This window comes from Panicum hallii, chromosome 1 (genome assembly GCF_002211085.1).
Source record: "Panicum hallii strain FIL2 chromosome 1, PHallii_v3.1, whole genome shotgun sequence".
Lineage (NCBI taxonomy): Eukaryota > Viridiplantae > Streptophyta > Magnoliopsida > Poales > Poaceae > Panicum > Panicum hallii.
The window spans coordinates 8,270,645-8,287,853 of NC_038042.1; the positions used below are offsets into that span (position 1 = coordinate 8,270,645).

The 17,209-nt window shown below is 47.3% G+C and overlaps 1 protein-coding gene across 3 annotated transcripts; it reads right to left on the reverse strand.

The window, feature by feature from the left end:
* Nucleotides 1-1,108: 1,108 nt before the first annotated feature.
* LOC112879775 lies at nt 1,109-5,210 on the reverse strand. Of its 3 annotated transcripts, none has more exons than XM_025944184.1 (3): nt 4,863-5,210; nt 2,642-4,778; nt 1,109-1,405 (listed from the first exon to the last, which is right to left on the reverse strand). In XM_025944184.1, exon 2 carries the CDS (start codon nt 4,739-4,741, stop codon nt 2,699-2,701), a length of 2,043 nt encoding a protein of 680 aa, XP_025799969.1. In that variant the 5' UTR covers nt 4,742-4,778; nt 4,863-5,210; the 3' UTR covers nt 1,109-1,405; nt 2,642-2,698. The 3 variants fall into 3 exon arrangements, with proteins under 3 accessions (XP_025799969.1, XP_025799975.1, XP_025799960.1); XM_025944190.1 differs by having other exon boundaries at nt 2,642-4,230; nt 4,320-5,210; XM_025944175.1 differs by having other exon boundaries at nt 2,642-5,210.
* Nucleotides 5,211-17,209: the final 11,999 nt, after the last annotated feature.

The window sequence follows — 17,209 nt, forward strand, 5'->3', positions numbered from 1 at the left end:
CATGTGCTTGTTTTGGTTTATGATGATCTTGTGAACGGAGCCAAATTTTGGCCGTGCTTAGATGTTTTAGCTTCCATTTGATTCGAAGCCATAATTTGGTATTGGCGTGGAAAATTGTTCTATAGCAAACATGAGATTAACTCGAGAAGCCCTAATTTTGGCTTTCCAATATTTTTCTTAGATGCAATACAAACCAGACAATCCCGTGCTCGTCCCAGACACTTGGTTTATGTTGGCGTTTGGGTCACATGCAATGCACCTGAATCAAACAAGTTCTGACTTCTGATTTCTGATGAGGCCCCTCGCTGGCGTAGAGCCGCAGGAAGATCCCTCGCCGTTTTTGCCGGCATGATAGCATGCAGTCTATTGACAATTCGAGTAATGCATGCAGTCTAATCTTCATGCAGTTTAATCTTCATCTTCAATTGGGTAATGCATGCATGCAGCCTGCTTCATTTGCAGTTGGAGTCCTTGGCGAAAAAAGCAAGTAGTAGAAAATTCCGGATCGTTGATGGAATCCGGTCCCGACGCCGGCAGAACGAGCACGGCGGATTCGTTTTTCTCGGCGTCTATCCGTTAGCTTTGGCGAGTTACTTCAGTTCGTATGGGCAGATAATGGGCTGGGTACAGGGGCTGCGGGCTGGGCTGGGCTGGGGAGGGATTAACCATCAATAATATAATATGGATAAATCATCTAATTCATTGCCTTGAGATTCAACTGAACCTTGCTAATCTGACAAGTGAAGGCTCCACCGTGCATATTAGCGAGTCTAGCGGTGCTATTAGTGTGGCCACATTGCTAGCTAGTTAGTACTAGTAAGATGCTTGATTTTCAAAATATCACTACGGGGGATTCACTCCAATTCATCATGTCTGTGATTCAAAGAACACATGTCATCTCCCCTAGACTCCTGAGATATTTCGCCCTGATCAGATCGTGCCAGATTCCAGTTTCAGTTTCTAGCCGCCGCCGCCACCACCACCACCAAAGAATAGGGTCGATGTTTTTTTTTGTGTGTGTGTTAGAACTGTGCAAGATCAGTAAAGGAACTCATCTTTCATTTCTTCATGAGCTGTCTCTCTCGTCAATCTGTTTGGCACACACATTCAACTTTTTTTAATAATGAAAAAGATTATCATCTGGCTTCACTCTCCTCATCGAGGGGGATTGGACCAATATTATTACGCATAGTAGCAACCACACCGCGTTCTCACAAAGCATTTAAAATATGAAGTATGTTTATTGAAAGTCAATATGTAAACTAAAAAGCCATCCAAATAATACGAAGAAATAAAGAGCCGACATCTCCAGCAAGCGACAGGCACGAATCATCCTCTCGTTTTGATCCTCACTGCACTGCAACTGTGTCCAATGACGTAGCCAATACGTTCCCGTGAATAAAACCTGCAAAAAAAATTTTTGGTTGATATTTGTTAAAAACAACATCACTCCTAGAGAGCGAAATTACCCAACACATAGCCGCTATGCCTATCAATAAATGTATTTTTGGTTTATGACCCTCTTGTTTTAACCAATGATTAAATAAACCATTAACATCCTTTCGTGGTGCTAAACGAAAAACTAAGTGAATAGCACACCAAAAAAATTTAGCATAAGCACAATCGAAAAAAAGGTGTTGGATACTTTCTTCCCAGTTACCGAAGCTGCAAATTTGCTTCCAATCCAATTTCGCCTAGCTAAATTATCCTTTGTAAGTAACACTCCCTTTTTCAAGTACCACATAAAAGTTTTAATCTTTAAAGGTATCTTTGCATGCCAAATCTCTCGTGTAACCTTTATACCGCTGTTAACAAGATTTCTATATATGGAGTGTACCGTGAAGGAGCCATTAGGTTTTAGGACCATGTGAAAGGTATCCCTCCCCTCTTATAAATTAACATTCAACAACTTATCCACTATACGGAGCCAGTCATGTAGTTTATCCCCACTAAAGCTCTCCTAAAGGATATATTTAGTGGTGTGGTGCTAAACACTTCCGCTACTATAGCATGTTATCGGCGAACCATGTTAAAAAGATATGGGAATTGGGACTTCATTGTCTTGTCACTCAGCCATATGTCTTCCCAAAATTTTATTTGTGAACCATCTTTAAGCGAAAAACATCCAAGCTAAGAAACTTAAATTTTACCCTATTAGGCTAGTTCAAAAAAATATGAATCTCCGGGCTTCTTAACTTGTCCTTGAGTTTTATTCTTTAAATATTTATTTCTCAGCAACTCTTGCCAAATGTCTTCTTCATTGCATAGTTTAAACAACCATTTACTAAGCAGACATTTATTTTGAATATCCAGATTTTGTATTCCTAAACCATCTTGTTTTAACACATTTAACTGTAACATGAATTTCCCTAGTAATCTAACACACAGCAACGAGAATTTGTTTCCAAATTCTGGCTACACCCCATTTAACTAAGATCCAAACATTTGAGATATAAGAAATAGAGGAACAAATTAAGGACGGGTACCATTAATATTCATACATAAACAAATCAGAATTTTCGTAGTTTCAATTGACACATTTATTAGAAAGAAGTTAACCATATACGGACCGAACACAACAGCACTTACGACAACATATGGACCATACGACCGAACACAACATCATGCAGAGATCACTTACCACAGCAGCAGGTGCAGGTAACACAAGTTTCTGGCAATTCACACGATCCCTAGCGCGTCAAACCTCGCGTTGTGGTCCAATCTGTTCCTCCCTTGCCTGCTTCTGGATGCCGACGATGGAGAGCCAAGCCCAGAGATGCGTCAGGAACTCCCCGCCTTGCGCCAGCTGATCGACATGCACATCCACATTTTCCTTGGAATCGGAAGGTGCGATGTACAGGATGGTCCCTGCCCAGAACTCTGCCATCACCTTCCAGCGCAGTTCGATTTGGAGCTGATCAGTAAGTTGCATCCCCAGCTTGACACCTTTCTGAAAGGTCGTCAGGCTATCACCTGAAATTTCACATCTTTGAATCACCCTTTCCTTCTCCTCCTTACGCATCCTAGTTAGTCCTAGTAGATCTTTTGCTTTGTGCAAGACTTGTTGAAGCCTCGTGCGCTCATCCTCCTCCGGGGACATACTTCTTCGCGCCTGCCCCAAGACTGATTGAAGCACCCTCATCGTGTTTTTGCTTTTCCCTGGTAGGATCTCAGGATGAAATGCCACCAGGTACCCGCAGTATCCTGACAATGCTGTAGCAGCTTCACGATGATCAGAGATGATTCCCTTGTCAAATATGTCGCAGTACCAGGTTGCAATGTGCCACATCAGGATGGCGTCCGTGTGATTTTGAGCCTCCAGAATCCATGAGAATTGTGGCCCAACATTGTTTCTCTCTAGAGTTTTGGTGCCCCTGGTTAGCTGACGGCCATCTTCCCTGATAACACGATGAAGCTCGTAGGCAAGAATTTTTTTAACGCTGCGCGGCAGGCTGACAGGTTCTTCTTCTTCTGGGTGATGCTTAATGAAACTATATGACACATAAGATAGCATATGTTTCTTGAACAAGGATACGCATGTATTCATGTGATTGCGGCGGTCATAATCTTCTAAAAGTGAGTATTGCCCGATCTTGTTCTGCCAGTACGGCGGAGTCAAGCAGTTAAGAGTTTTTCCAACAAACCACTCAAGTACTGTAGGACGGTAAACCAAGCCTGTATCTTCAGGATATTTCTTCAGAGCATTAAATATTGTACGCCAGTACATTGGCAAAATAGGTCTTCTCTGGAGCCAATCAACTAGGACAACGATGAACAATTCTACGGCCGAAACAGCAAGGACTTGTGCATCAAACGTCAAACCACCAAACAACCAGCCGGTAAACAACCTGCCGCCGAACAGCCAATGTAAACATGGCACTGCCATGTATGCTAATATATCCTGCAATACTGTCCATACTTCTTGTGCAGCTGATAGCATGCCAGGGGGAGAGGATATCATGGAGTGATAGGTGGTGAAGCAGTAATCGTGAAGAAAAGCCAGCTGCACCTCAACAATGTTGAATACCTTGTCGTATTCTGTTGGTAGCAGCGCCGCCAATTCGTTGGGATCTCCTTCCTCGGCGGAAGAAATCCCAAAGTAGAGCCTTGTTAAAGTCCGGCAATATCTGTAAGAGAGGCAGGTGTCTCGATAACTTCGCATGTCATCAGGCCGTTGTTGCAGAATGCCTTTGATCTGGATCATCTCCCCATCTTTCTTCATCCTATCTCCTGCTGGTTGAATCAACGGCATGGTAAACACAACATATATATATATGAAACTGTTGAAAACTGCAACTCGGTAAGTCCCAGGCAAGCACCATAGCAGGGGGCAAATACTAAGCATCAGTGTGAAATGCTGCCACCGCAGCGGTGGACTGTCGCTGAGCGCGTACGCTGCCATCTCTACAGTGCCCTTGGAAGCGGTTATGATTAGGAGTATGCATGATGAAACTTGGTAGATGTTACTGTCAGAGGACTTCCACACTACAGCACCGGCGATGTAAGTTACAATAGCACGCGTCGGCAGATAGTAGGCAGCCATCGCACTGCGCTGAACCAACCAGTGGCGAGAGCAACGGCGCATGGGGCCCAAGAAACACTGGAGGAGACGTAGAAGCAACCCTGCCACCACTGCAATAGTCACCCTGGTGTTGAGGCTTGCTTGGTGAAAGGCTAGGGACGCTACCACAGCAGCCACCAAGACCAAGGAGCACACCGCCCGCGCCATCCATGGCGCCATCTTCTCCCTCAACACTCGTGGCACCTCAGATCGGTCACTGCAGAGACAGAGAGGCGCCATACGTTTGATTTGGGAGAGGAAAGCTGTATGAATGGAGAGGGCGACCAGAGTCAGATCTCACCTCTGTTGCGCCTTTGTCGTTGAACGAAGAGATCTAGCTAGCACTTGCGGAAGCCGATGGAGAGGGTTGGCGATCAGTGAATGAGCAGGTGCCTGCTACAAAGATTCAGCAAGCAGAGAACGAAGCTGGAATGTCTTCTTGGAAGCAGGATGTTACGGAGGAAACTGTGATTTAACAAGAAGGTGAGGCCCCCTGCGTCCATGGCAGTTTTACTTATCTAAAGATGGGAAAGGTTTCTTAATGACTAAGCATTGCTGATTTATCTCTTAGCACCTCTAATGTTTGCTATTTTGCATTGATCGAGGTGCACCACTACTGTGATAATTAATTTTGTTTCACGCATTTGCTTTTACATGCTTTAGTGCTTGGCTTTCCACGTTTCATATTTTAATCTAGGTTACAAATGGAAACACACAAATATTTTTTTGAGGAGAAAGGCATAAAAACAAGGGCGGAGCCTGAAACACCTCAAGCCCCGGGCTTAAAAGCTAATTCACACCTAATTTATTGCTTAGCTTTAGCTTTTATCTATTCTTTAGTCTGATTTACCACTGTATCCTAGACTCAGGACCCGGGCTGCAGCACAGGCAGCATGGGGCCTGGCTCCACCCCTGCATACAAACAGTAGCGGAGGAAGCAACAAAATCATGGTATGGCGAAGAAGAAAGGAAAAAAATTAACGACAAAACAAGTGTTCAATAGAATAACAATAAATACCTTAAGTTCTTGAAGCTTTGCAAAATTAAGTTCTTGAAGCTTTGTAAAATTGCAACACAAGCAACACTGCAACAGGCCAACAGCCCTGTTATTCCCAAATCCCAATTCCCAAACGAGCAGGGGGGTGGGGCGGGGGGAGAGGGGGCTGGGGCGGCGCGCGGGCCGCGGGGGGGAGCAGGGGCAGCACGCAGCAGCGCGCAGGGGGCAGCGGCGGCGGCGCGGAGGCCGGAGGGTGTGGGGGGGAGAGAGGGAGCGGCGGCGGCGGCGCGGAGGGGAGCAAGGCAGGGGCGGGCGAGCGGCGGCGCTCGGGGGGAGCAGGGCGGCGGCGCGGGGGGAGCAAGGCAGGGGCGGGCGGGCGGCGGCGCTCGGGGGGAGCAGGGCGGCGGCGCGGGGGGGGGGGGGGGAGGAGCAGGGCAGCAGGGCAGGGGAGGGCGGGCGGCGGCGCGGGGGGAGCAGAGCAGGAGCAGCGGGCGGCGGAAGCAGGCGCAGGGGCGGGCGGGCGGCGGCGCTCGGGGGGAGCAGGGCGGCGGCTCGGGGGGGGGCGCAGGGGCGGGCGGGCGGCGGCGCGGGGGGAAGCAGAGCAGGAGCAGCGGGCGGCGGGAGCAGGCGCAGGGGCGGGCGGGCGGCGGCGCTCGGGGGGAGCAGGGCGGCGACGCGGGGGGCGCAGGGGCGGGCGGGCGGCGGGAGCAGGCGTAGGGGCGGGCGGGCGGCCTATGGTACCGATTCGTGCGGTTGCCATACCTTGCCACATTAGTAGCTCCACCACTGCATACAAACATTGACCGGGCCAACCCAATGGGTGAAGAAGGGTGGTCGTATCTTTCAGCAGGTGGACTTGCTTAACTGGTTGCTTTAAGTTGTAAAAAACTAGTCCTATCATGAAGTTCCCATTGAATATAAATTAAAAGTAAACCCAACAAAAATGAATGATACAATACGTGTAGATCACATCCACATATATAAGAGAAGGCACAACCAAAGGTAACTTCATCCGGCGGCTTCTAAAAGAATAAGTGTGAGAACCGCCCAATTTAACACCATTTTAGACGAGTCGCCGGTCGTTATAATTAAGAGGAGAGCTAACACGTGCTCGCGCTTCGGCGTGCCACGTGTTAACCCACATCTAAATCGCGACGACCAACACGACGTTCACCCAAAATGAGGCTAAATCCGGTAGTCCCGGTATGTGCTTCACCATATGCCCAAGATCATGCATATACACATACCGTTCACAATCTAGTATTTCGCCATTGTACCACAAAGAGCAATTTTAAGCAGCAAGTTCAAATTGAAATTACGGTTCAACACGAGTTACAAGCCTTGGGCTCACAATCCAAAATAAAAGGGACATAGATCATGAAGTTTAGTGTGACAAGATAATTTCCCAAAAGACGAGTACGCAGCGGAAAAATAAAACGCGCAACGAGACGGAGTCTTGCTCAAGGACGCCGTCGACACCACAAGGACCTACTCCTCGCCCGCACTGGGATCGGCGGGGTAGAAGTGGCCAAAAACAATTTCCGGCTCACCTGCAACTTAGTTAAGAAATATAGCAATATGAGTACAAAGGTACTCGCAAGACTTACGCGAATAAATAAACAAGGAGTATGCAAATGAGGGCTCACAAGAAGGCTTTAGGGTTAAGTTGTTAGCATAAGCATGAACTTTCTAACCAAAACCTATTCTAGCAATCCTAGCATTTTTATTATCTTGCCCAACCCACCATAAAATTTTAGTTAAACATTGACCAACCATAAGAGGTGACATAAGCATCATAAACCACATGCGACCAAGATCGATACAACTACGAAGAATTCATCGAAACTTGAGCTTGCTCATAACCGAGAGCGCGGCAATTCGAATTGATTTATTAACCTTGCAAGGGTGTACAACTTTACCCACACGACACAAGGACCATGCGACTCACCCAACCGATCACGTGGGGTGAGGGGGTACTCGCGTCAACCTTTCCCGACGAGTTCTAACCGTTGAACATCACGCCTAACTTGCGCGGAGAGTTACCTAGGTCCACCGGGGACACCCCTAAGGCTCTCTACAAAGCCCCACGGCCACGCATCTAGGACCGTGCATCAACGATTAAAACTAGAGGGTATTTGGTTTATCCACCCCATGAATGGATATGTGGTAGTACGATAAGTGCTCAATTTCCAAGGTCGTCCACGGACGGCCCTTAATCGGTTTAAGCGGACTAAGCCTTCGAGACTCCTTTCTCTAGGCCCTACCTTCCGCTCAAACCCCAAAAACACACTTCCAACTAGATCGATCCAACCAACAACCCGACACCGGATAATATGATCAAGATAATCAAAGGTGGTGAAACAAGTGATCCTATTCCAACTTTCCCTACAAGATATATACCAACTCTAAGCACAACTAAGCATTTAGTTAATTAAGTTGCAACTAGCTACGCATGCCAAGGACATGGATATACAAATCAAGGGAGGACATTGCATGAAAATAGGACCAACGATGCAATAGATAAGTATTTATCATAAGCATAGATACCCAAGTGAAATAACTAAATTTAAGCAAGTTAAATAGGTCAAGGAATCATGCTTAGCTGCTTGCCTTGGTTCTCTTCTTGCTCAACCACACACTCGGCTCCCGGCTCGGTCTCAACGAACTCGGTGGGCTCAACGGGTGCGTCCTCCGGCGTCTCGGTCACTAGAATGCATGAATGAAATGTATGCATTAGGATGATGCCAATGATGTGAAAATGAGATGATATGCAATGATATGATGATAGAAAAGAAATGTCATATCAACGCGAAAGCAATACCATCATTGCACTACAAGTTCGATTACTAAATTAAATTCTAAGCCCGAAGGCAAACTTGCTCATGCAACAAATGGCAAGAATGAATCATGATTTAATCTATGCACTCAAAGGATCTCAAAATAAACTCTTGAGAGTTGAGTTTGCATCAAAAACATATTTGTGGAATTACCTAGGGTATTTATACATTTCAGCCGCTAAACTCAAGTTAAATATTAAAAGATGCTCAAATCATCTCTATAAGTTCTCAAATAATTAGGAGACAGATAACATGGTAACAAAAGTAACAGAAGTGGTTTTATCAATTTATCAATTTTCTAACAAAAGTTATTCATTTTATAAGATTGCAGGCAGCAAAACTAAAAACACATTAAAAACCTATCAAACAGTACTGGAACAATTACACAACTAGCACTATGAGAAAAAGCACTTTACAGGGAATATAACAAACTTTAGTTGGACATTTTTAGAGCTCCATAAAATAAGATTAACAATTAACTTGGTTTAACAAGAATAAATTAAAACTTAAAATACAGGACTCTAACATGCATAAAATTTTTTTATCTAAGTAGATCTATTACAGAGGATTCAAACAAAACAAATTTCACAATTTTTGGAGATCTACAGCAATTTCTACGCAATTTACAAGATCAACATGAAATGATAAAAGGGAGAACGAGGCGGCAGCGCAAGATCCACCCGGGCCGGCACCCAACAGGCACCGACAGGTGGGCCCGGGGGAGGAGCGGGGCCGAGTCAAGGCCAGCCACGGCCTTGACCCGCCGCGGACGCGGCCAGGGCGCGCCGTGGCGCGGCCCGCACGCGAACGCGCGCGCGCGCGCGCGACGTCGCGGCGGCCGGCACGGGGCCGCAGCCCACGGGCGCGAACGCGCCCAGGCGGAGCGCGCACGGGCAGCGCAGCGCGGAGGGGGCGCTCACCCGCAGCGCGGACGAGCGAGGCGGGGCGGCGGAGAGCAGGACGGCGGAGAGCGGCGGCGGCGGACGGGGGCGCGCGTCGGGAAGCGACGGCGGTGAAGGAAGGGGGCGGTTGAGGGCCGGGGTCGGGTGAGTAGGTGGAGGGGAGGGTGCGGGCGCCGCCAATCGGGCGGAGGTGGAGCGACGGCGGGGGATTGGGGCGGCGGCGGACGGCTCGGAGCGGAGGGAGAGGAAGGGGCGGGGGCGTGCGGTTTGAATGGGGAAGGAGGAAGAGGAAGCGGCGAGCGCGGGGGAGGAGAAAGGGCGCGGCGCGCGGGACACGAGGGGGCGGCGGCGGCCACGCTGGACAAGCCAGCGGCCGCCGGCGTGCCGCGCCGCGCGGGCGCCCAACGGGCGGGCGCAGAGGCGCGGGCGGCGCGGAGGGGGAGGCTGACGCGCGGGCCCAGGCGCGTGGAGGAGAGGGGAAAGAGGCAGACAGGTGGGGCCGGGAGGAAAGGGAGAAAGAATAAAGCAACGGTTCAACTTACAAAATCTAAAACATGCATTTCCCGGGCTCCAAAATTCACCAAATTTTTACTGATGCTAGATTAAATCATCAAGAACACAATGCAACGACAAGATCATAAAGATCTAATATGTATTGCTCACAAAAAATCAAACATCATTGCAGTTTTCAGATTTTCCAAGAATTTTATGGCTCGGGTTAGGCATCCAAAAATTTAATAAAAATATCTACAAATCATCACTTGAAATCTAGTATTTGAATAAAATATTTGGGGGCACAGTCACATAGCAAAATTTAAACTTTCTTCCCAACATACACTCGAACAATGCAAGAAAAATTAAATAGCTCAATTCGAAAATATGCACATGATGCTTGATGATGCTTGGGTTATGCTCAAGATGATGTTGCTTAATTTTTAATCTCATGCTTTAAATTTTTGGGTCGTGACAATTCTCCCTCCCTTAAGAAAATCTCGTCCCGAGATTTAGTAGATAGAAACGATAAGGCTTCGGGTGTAGGAAGGCCATATTCACCTAGACAAGATAAACATCGAAGGAAGGATGTACAAGGCATGGGTAGTGTGGAGTGGTAGGACATCCCTAATTTCTCTTTGATGGTGATTGTGTACACATATAAGATATCTAGAAGGATGAGCTTCTTATGGAAGAAGAAGTCGGGGTAGTCTTGACGCAAACGATCCTCGCGTTCCCATGTGGCTTCATCTTCGGAGTGGTTGCTCCATTGAACTTTCACGAATTTCACCATACTTCGTTTCACCTTCCTTTCAACATGATCTAGGATGGCAATGGGATGTTCTTCATAGGTAAGACCCGCTTGAAGATTGAGTGATTCAAGGTCGATGGCGTCGGTAGGAACACGAAGGCACTTCTTCAATTGAGAGATATGAAACACATTGTGAACGGTGGAAACTGATTGGGGAAGATCCAATTGATAAGCCACCATTCCAATCCTTTTAGTGACTTGGAAAGGTCCGACAAAACGAGGTGCCAATTTACCCTTAACCCGGAAGCGACGAGTACCCTTGTAAGGAGAGACCTTGAGATAAACATAATCACCGACCTTGAAATAGAGTTCACGGCGGCGACGATCGGCATATAGCTTTTGACGGGATTGAGCAATGCGAAGATTTTCGCGAATGATCTTAACTTGGTCTTCGGCATCTTTCACCAAATCCGGGCCAAAGAAAGGCCTTTCCCTGGATTCGGACCAATTGATAGGCGTTCGACAACGCCGTCCATAAAGAGCTTCAAAGGGAGACATCTTGATACTTGCTTGGTAGCTATTATTATAAGAAAATTCCGCGAATGGCAAACAAGTGGCCCACTTCTTCTCATATACTAGAACACAAGCCCGTAACATATCTTCAAGGATTCGATTCACTCTCTCGGTTTGGCCATCGGTTTGAGGGTGGTAAGCGGTACTATAGGTGAGGTCGGTTCCCATGGCTTCATGAAGACTTCTCCAAAAGTGGGCAACAAATTGCGGACCACGATCGGAGACAATTGTTTTAGGAACACCATGAAGACATACAATGCGAGTGAGATACAATTCCGCATAATGCTTGGCTCGATAGGTAGTCTTGACCGGAAGAAAATGAGCCGATTTGGTTAAGCGGTCAACAATTACCCAAATAGAATCATACCCATGAATAGTCTTCGGCAACCCGGTGATAAAGTCCATTCCAATATTTTCCCACTTCCATGATGGAATAGGCAAAGGTTGAAGGGTACCGGCCGGTTTGAGATGCACGGCTTTAACCCTTTGGCAAACATCGCACTCGGCGACATATCGAGCGATTTCCCGCTTCATGCGAGTCCACCAAAACCTTTGCTTGAGATCTTGAAACATTTTTGTGCTACCCGGGTGAATAGAGAATTGAGAATTATGAGCTTCATCAAGAATTAAGCGCCTCAAGTTGTGATCCTTAGGCACGACAATACGTTTCCCAAAGAATAGGACCCCTTGATCATCATAAGAAAAACATTGAGCTTTACCCTCCTTCATGAGTGTACGAATTCGGGCCATACCTTTGTTATTTCTTTGAGCTTCCTTAATTTGATCATAGAGATTGGACTTGATTATAAGAGCACCGAGATGACCTTCCTTGACCATTCCTAATTCAAGTTTCCGGAATTCATCACAAAGAGTATGAAGAGGAGGTCCCATGGTCAAACAATTGCATTGAGCCTTGCGGCTTAGTGCATCGGCAACGACATTCGCCTTGCCGGGATGATAGTGAACTTCAAGATCATAATCTTTGATTAACTCAAGCCATCGACGTTGCCTCATGTTGAGATCGGATTGGGTGAAGATATATTTAAGGCTCTTGTGATCGGTGTAGATATTGCAATGATTTCCAAGAAGATAGTGACGCCAAATCTTTAGAGCATGGACCACGGCCGCAAGCTCCAAATCATGGGTTGGATAATTTTCTTCATGTCGCTTGAGTTGACGAGAGGCATAAGCCACCACTTGGCCTTCTTGCATAAGAACACAACCAAGACCGACGCGAGAGGCGTCACAATAGACATCAAAGTTCTTGTGAATATTTGGTTGAGCTAGAACGGGAGCGGTAGTAAGACGATCTTTAAGAGTTTGAAAGGCTTCTTCGCACGCTTGAGACCATTCGAACTTGACCCCATTTTTCAACAATTCGGTCATGGGCTTGGCAATTTTTGAGAAGTTTTCTATGAACCGGCGATAATATCCCGCAAGCCCAAGAAAACTCCGAATATCGGTGATGCTTCGAGGTTGCTTCCAATCTAGAACATCTTGCACCTTGCTAGGGTCGACGGCGACGCCATCCTTGGAAAGAATGTAACCAAGGAAGGATACTTTCTCGAGCCAAAACTCGCACTTGCTAAACTTAGCATAAAGACGATGCTTCCGAAGTTTTTGTAACACATCCCGAGTCTTTGAATAAATAAGAATGTCATCAACAAAGATAACCACGAAGATATCGAGTTCCTCCATGAAGATACTATTCATTAAGTACATGAAATACGCCGGGGCGTTGGTGAGGCCAAAGGACATGACGGTGTATTCATAGAGACCATATCTAGTAGAGAAAGCCGTTTTTGGAATATCTTCTTGACGGATTTTGATTTGATGATACCCCAACCTTAGATCAATCTTGGAGAAATAGCGAGCCCCCGATAATTGGTCAAACAAGATATCGATTCGAGGAAGGGGATACTTATTCTTGACGGTGACCTCATTCAACGGACGGTAGTCGACGCACATCCGTAGACTATCATCCTTCTTCTTCACAAAGAGAGCCGGGCATCCCCAAGGAGAGGAGCTCGGACGAATAAAACCCTTATCCAAAAGGACCTTGAGTTGCTCTTTCAATTCTCTTAGCTCATTAGGTGGCATACGGTAGGGACGTTTGGAAATGGGAGCCGTCCCGGGCATTAATTCAATAACGAACTCCACCTCACGATCGGGAGGCATGCCCGGTAATTCTTCCGGAAAGACATCCGGATACTCGCAAACCACGGGAATATCTTCCAACGCCGTGGTTTCGGTACCCGCCAAGGAATAGAGACAAGCTTTCTTTGTGGCGAGAGAGAGGAGAACCCTATCCCCGGAGGGGTGCAAGAGATCGATGGTGCGTGGCCCACATTTGATAACCCCATCATGTTTTCCCAACCAATTCATCCCAAGAATTACATCTAAGCCTAGCTTATCTAGGATGAGAAGATTTGCTCGAAAAGTGGCTCCCTCAATAAGAATTGGGACCTTATCTACAAAGTGCTTGGAGATGATTTCCCCACCCGATGATTCTATGTGGTAAGGTTGTGGGAGGGTTTGCATTTGGAGTTTGCTATGCATCATGAATTTCTTGTTAATGAAGGAAAGGGTTGCTCCGGAATCGAAAAGAACGAGGGCGGGATGGGAGTTTATAAGAAGCGTACCCATGAGCACTTCGGCATCGTCCGGAACCTCTTCCGCGGTGGTGTAGTTGAGACGGCCACGCTTAGGAGCTTGCGATGGCTTGGCTCCTTGGCGTGGGGCTTGCGGTGGAGGGTTGTTCGGTCTTGGTGCATTGGAGGTGCCGCCTTGCCTTGGTGAAGGACAATACTTGGAGATGTGACCCGTGCCACCACAATTGTAGCACGGACCCCTTGGAGCGCCGCTTGGGTTGTTCCAAAAGGCATTAGCCGGCCTTGGGGATTGTCCTTGAGGTGGTTGAGGATGACGTACCACCCACATCGGGCGCGGTGGTTGCGCACCCGGCGCGCGCGGTGGGGGAGGTTGAGGCCCCACACGTGGGCGAGATGAGCTACCACCCGCCGAGGTAGGAGCGGGACGCTTGTGCTTAGCTTCGAGTCTCTTCATCTTGTGCTCGGCACGGATAGCAATATTCACCAAGTCGTTGAAATCATCAAACTTGGTGGTGGATAGCTTGTCTTGTAGCTCTTCCGAGAGGCCGTCATAGAACCTCTCCCGCTTCTTGGCATCGGAGGACACTTCATCGGGTGCATATTGTGACAGAGTGTTGAAGGCATTGACATAAGCCATTACATCCCGATGGCCTTGGGTGAGGTTGAGGAATTCCTTTTTCTTGATGTCGATGATACCTTTAGGAATATGGAAGGAGCGAAAAGCCGTCCGGAATCCCTCCCACGTGAAACGGTGATTGGCGGGTTGAGAGGCCTTCCAATTCCGCCACCAAGCCCCCGGGGCATCATGGAGTTGGTGAGCGGCGAATAAGACCTTATCATGCTCATCACATTGGATGAGATTAAGCTTTTCTTCAATGACGTGAAGCCAAAAATCCGCGTCAAGAGGATCCTTGGAGCCACGGAAGATAGGTGGGTTGGTGCGGAAGAAATCCCCAAACTTGTTTACTTGCGGCTCCTCCCTAGGAGCTTGAATTCCAATATTGCCCAAGTTGCCGATATGATTGACCAATTGCCCAAGTAGTTGAGTTTGTTGGGCGAGCACATCCGCGAAAGTGGGGTGGACGGGAGGTCCAGGAAGATCGTTGTTGTTGTTGTTGTTGTTGTTGTTGTTGTTGTTGTTGTTGTTATTGTTATTGTTATTCCCACCCGAACCATTCCCGCGGTTCGCGCCGGTTCCCGAACGCAAATTCATCCTAGCAAGAATTTAAGATAAGTTAGCAACCGAGGAAGAAATGATAATCTTAAGGAGAATGATGGAACGATAAGGCGTAGATAATGACTTGACTTAAGATTGTGATTCGAACGGTAACTTATCAAGAAAATGTACTAATGTGACGAGTGTCAAAGATTTGATCATCACCATTCAGAGTCACTAGGGCAGATTTAGAGAGCAAGAAAGACGGGAAACGGTCACCCACAAGATTTATAATTGTTATATGTGTATGCGTGCATGCATGCAACATATGAGTGCAATATGTCGTCACCTCACATCGTTTCCACATGATAATATATGGCTCATATATAACTCTTAAGGAAGCACACATGAAAACATTCAATTAACTCACATAATTAAAATACTAATAACACATCGAGGCATAACCATAATCATGCGATTAACTTGACCTTAGCTCACAAGCATCCAAAAGAGTTTAACCATCACAAAATGAGCGCGTCTTAACGTCCTAGCGCTTAGTTCCACCTTACAACCGCATTACCCCAAGTGCCACGTCCCTCCTACTAGCACTTGGACTAATGGGCGACTTTCCCTCTCTCTAGTCGATAAGCCATCATGGGTCGAAAGGCTCCGGAAACCCCAAAAGACTAGCGCGGGTGGCGGGCACCATGCGGAACTGACGCACGGGCAACCCCATCGTAATGGGATTGTATGAACCCCGCGTCTCGGACCAAGTACCCACCACATGCGGAAAGCGGTGCGACGGAGGTGCTTCCTCATGCGGAGTGTTCCGCGCCCAGTCATCCATGATCTTCCTTGGCAACTTCATCGAACGAAGGTAAGGCTCCACTTGGTATTGGAGGCGGACGAGACGACTCCTTGTCTCCTCCAACTCCCATACCAAACTCCGGTGCGCCATCTCGTAGGAGGAAATGGTGTCCGCCATGCACGTCTCCAAAGTGTACGGTCCCATCGGAGGCGAGACAACATGAGCAATGGGATCCTCCGGTCCCCTCACCGGAAGGTAGGTGAACGGAGCCTCCCAAAGCTCACGGTGCTCGTAGCGAAGACGGGCGATGGCTTCACGTGCCACCTCTTGAATCACCATCTGCACGGAGGTACCACAGGCGCGGAAGTTGTACCTCACAGCTCCCACCATCCACCTTGGCTCAAGGTGGAGGCTCGCCATGTAGTCCACCAAACCAACACCACAGCCGCGAGCATAGACCTCATACTCGGGCTGGAAAAAGTAGTGCGAGCTCCTCAACATCTCGTTGAGGATCGCCGGGAACCCGATCGTGTCCGGAGCGCGAGTCGCCATGATCAAAGTGGCCATCTATTCAACAAAACATAAGAGATTAAGCATATTTAATTGACAGGTGAAGCATTAGAGAGAATAATAGCTCTAAGACAAAGGGAGGAAGTTAGCAATCAATCCTTAAGTTCAAATTTTAGAAAAATAAATATTAATGCAAGTATTCAATTTTATTTCGCTCTCAACCCCCTTTTAGCAAACTTTTAAGTTCACTTTGTGGAACCTGGCTCTGATACCCGCTGTGAGAACCGCCCAATTTAACACCATTTTAGACGAGTCGCCGGTCGTTATAATTAAGAGGAGAGCTAACACGTGCTCGCGCTTCGGCGTGCCACGTGTTAACCCACATCTAAATCGCGACGACCAACACGACGTTCACCCAAAATGAGGCTAAATCCGGTAGTCCCGGTATGTGCTCCACCATATGCCCAAGATCATGCATATACACATACCGTTCACAATCTAGTATTTCGCCATTGTACCACAAAGAGCAATTTTAAGCAGCAAGTTCAAATTGAAATTACGGTTCAACACGAGTTACAAGCCTTGGGCTCACAATCCAAAATAAAAGGGACATAGATCATGAAGTTTAGTGTGACAAGATAATTTCCCAAAAGACGAGTACGCAGTGGAAAAATAAAACGCGCAACGAGACGGAGTCTTGCTCAAGGACGCCGTCGACACCACAAGGACCTACTCCTCGCCCGCACTGGGATCGGCGGGGTAGAAGTGGCCAAAAACAATTTCCGGCTCACCTGCAACTTAGTTAAGAAATATAGCAACATGAGTACAAAGGTACTCGCAAGACTTACGCGAATAAATAAACAAGGAGTATGCAAATGAGGGCTCACAAGAAGGCTTTAGGGTTAAGTTGTTAGCATAAGCATGAACTTCCTAACCAAAACCTATTCTAGCAATCCTAGCATTTTTATTATCTTGCCCAACCCACCATAAAATTTTAGTTAAACATTGAC

Excerpts from the sequence above, each read along its gene's own strand:
- LOC112879775 (XM_025944175.1), bottom strand. The coding sequence starts at position 4,801 with ATGGCGCCTCTCTGTCTCTGCAGTGACCGATCTGAGGTGCCACGAGTG.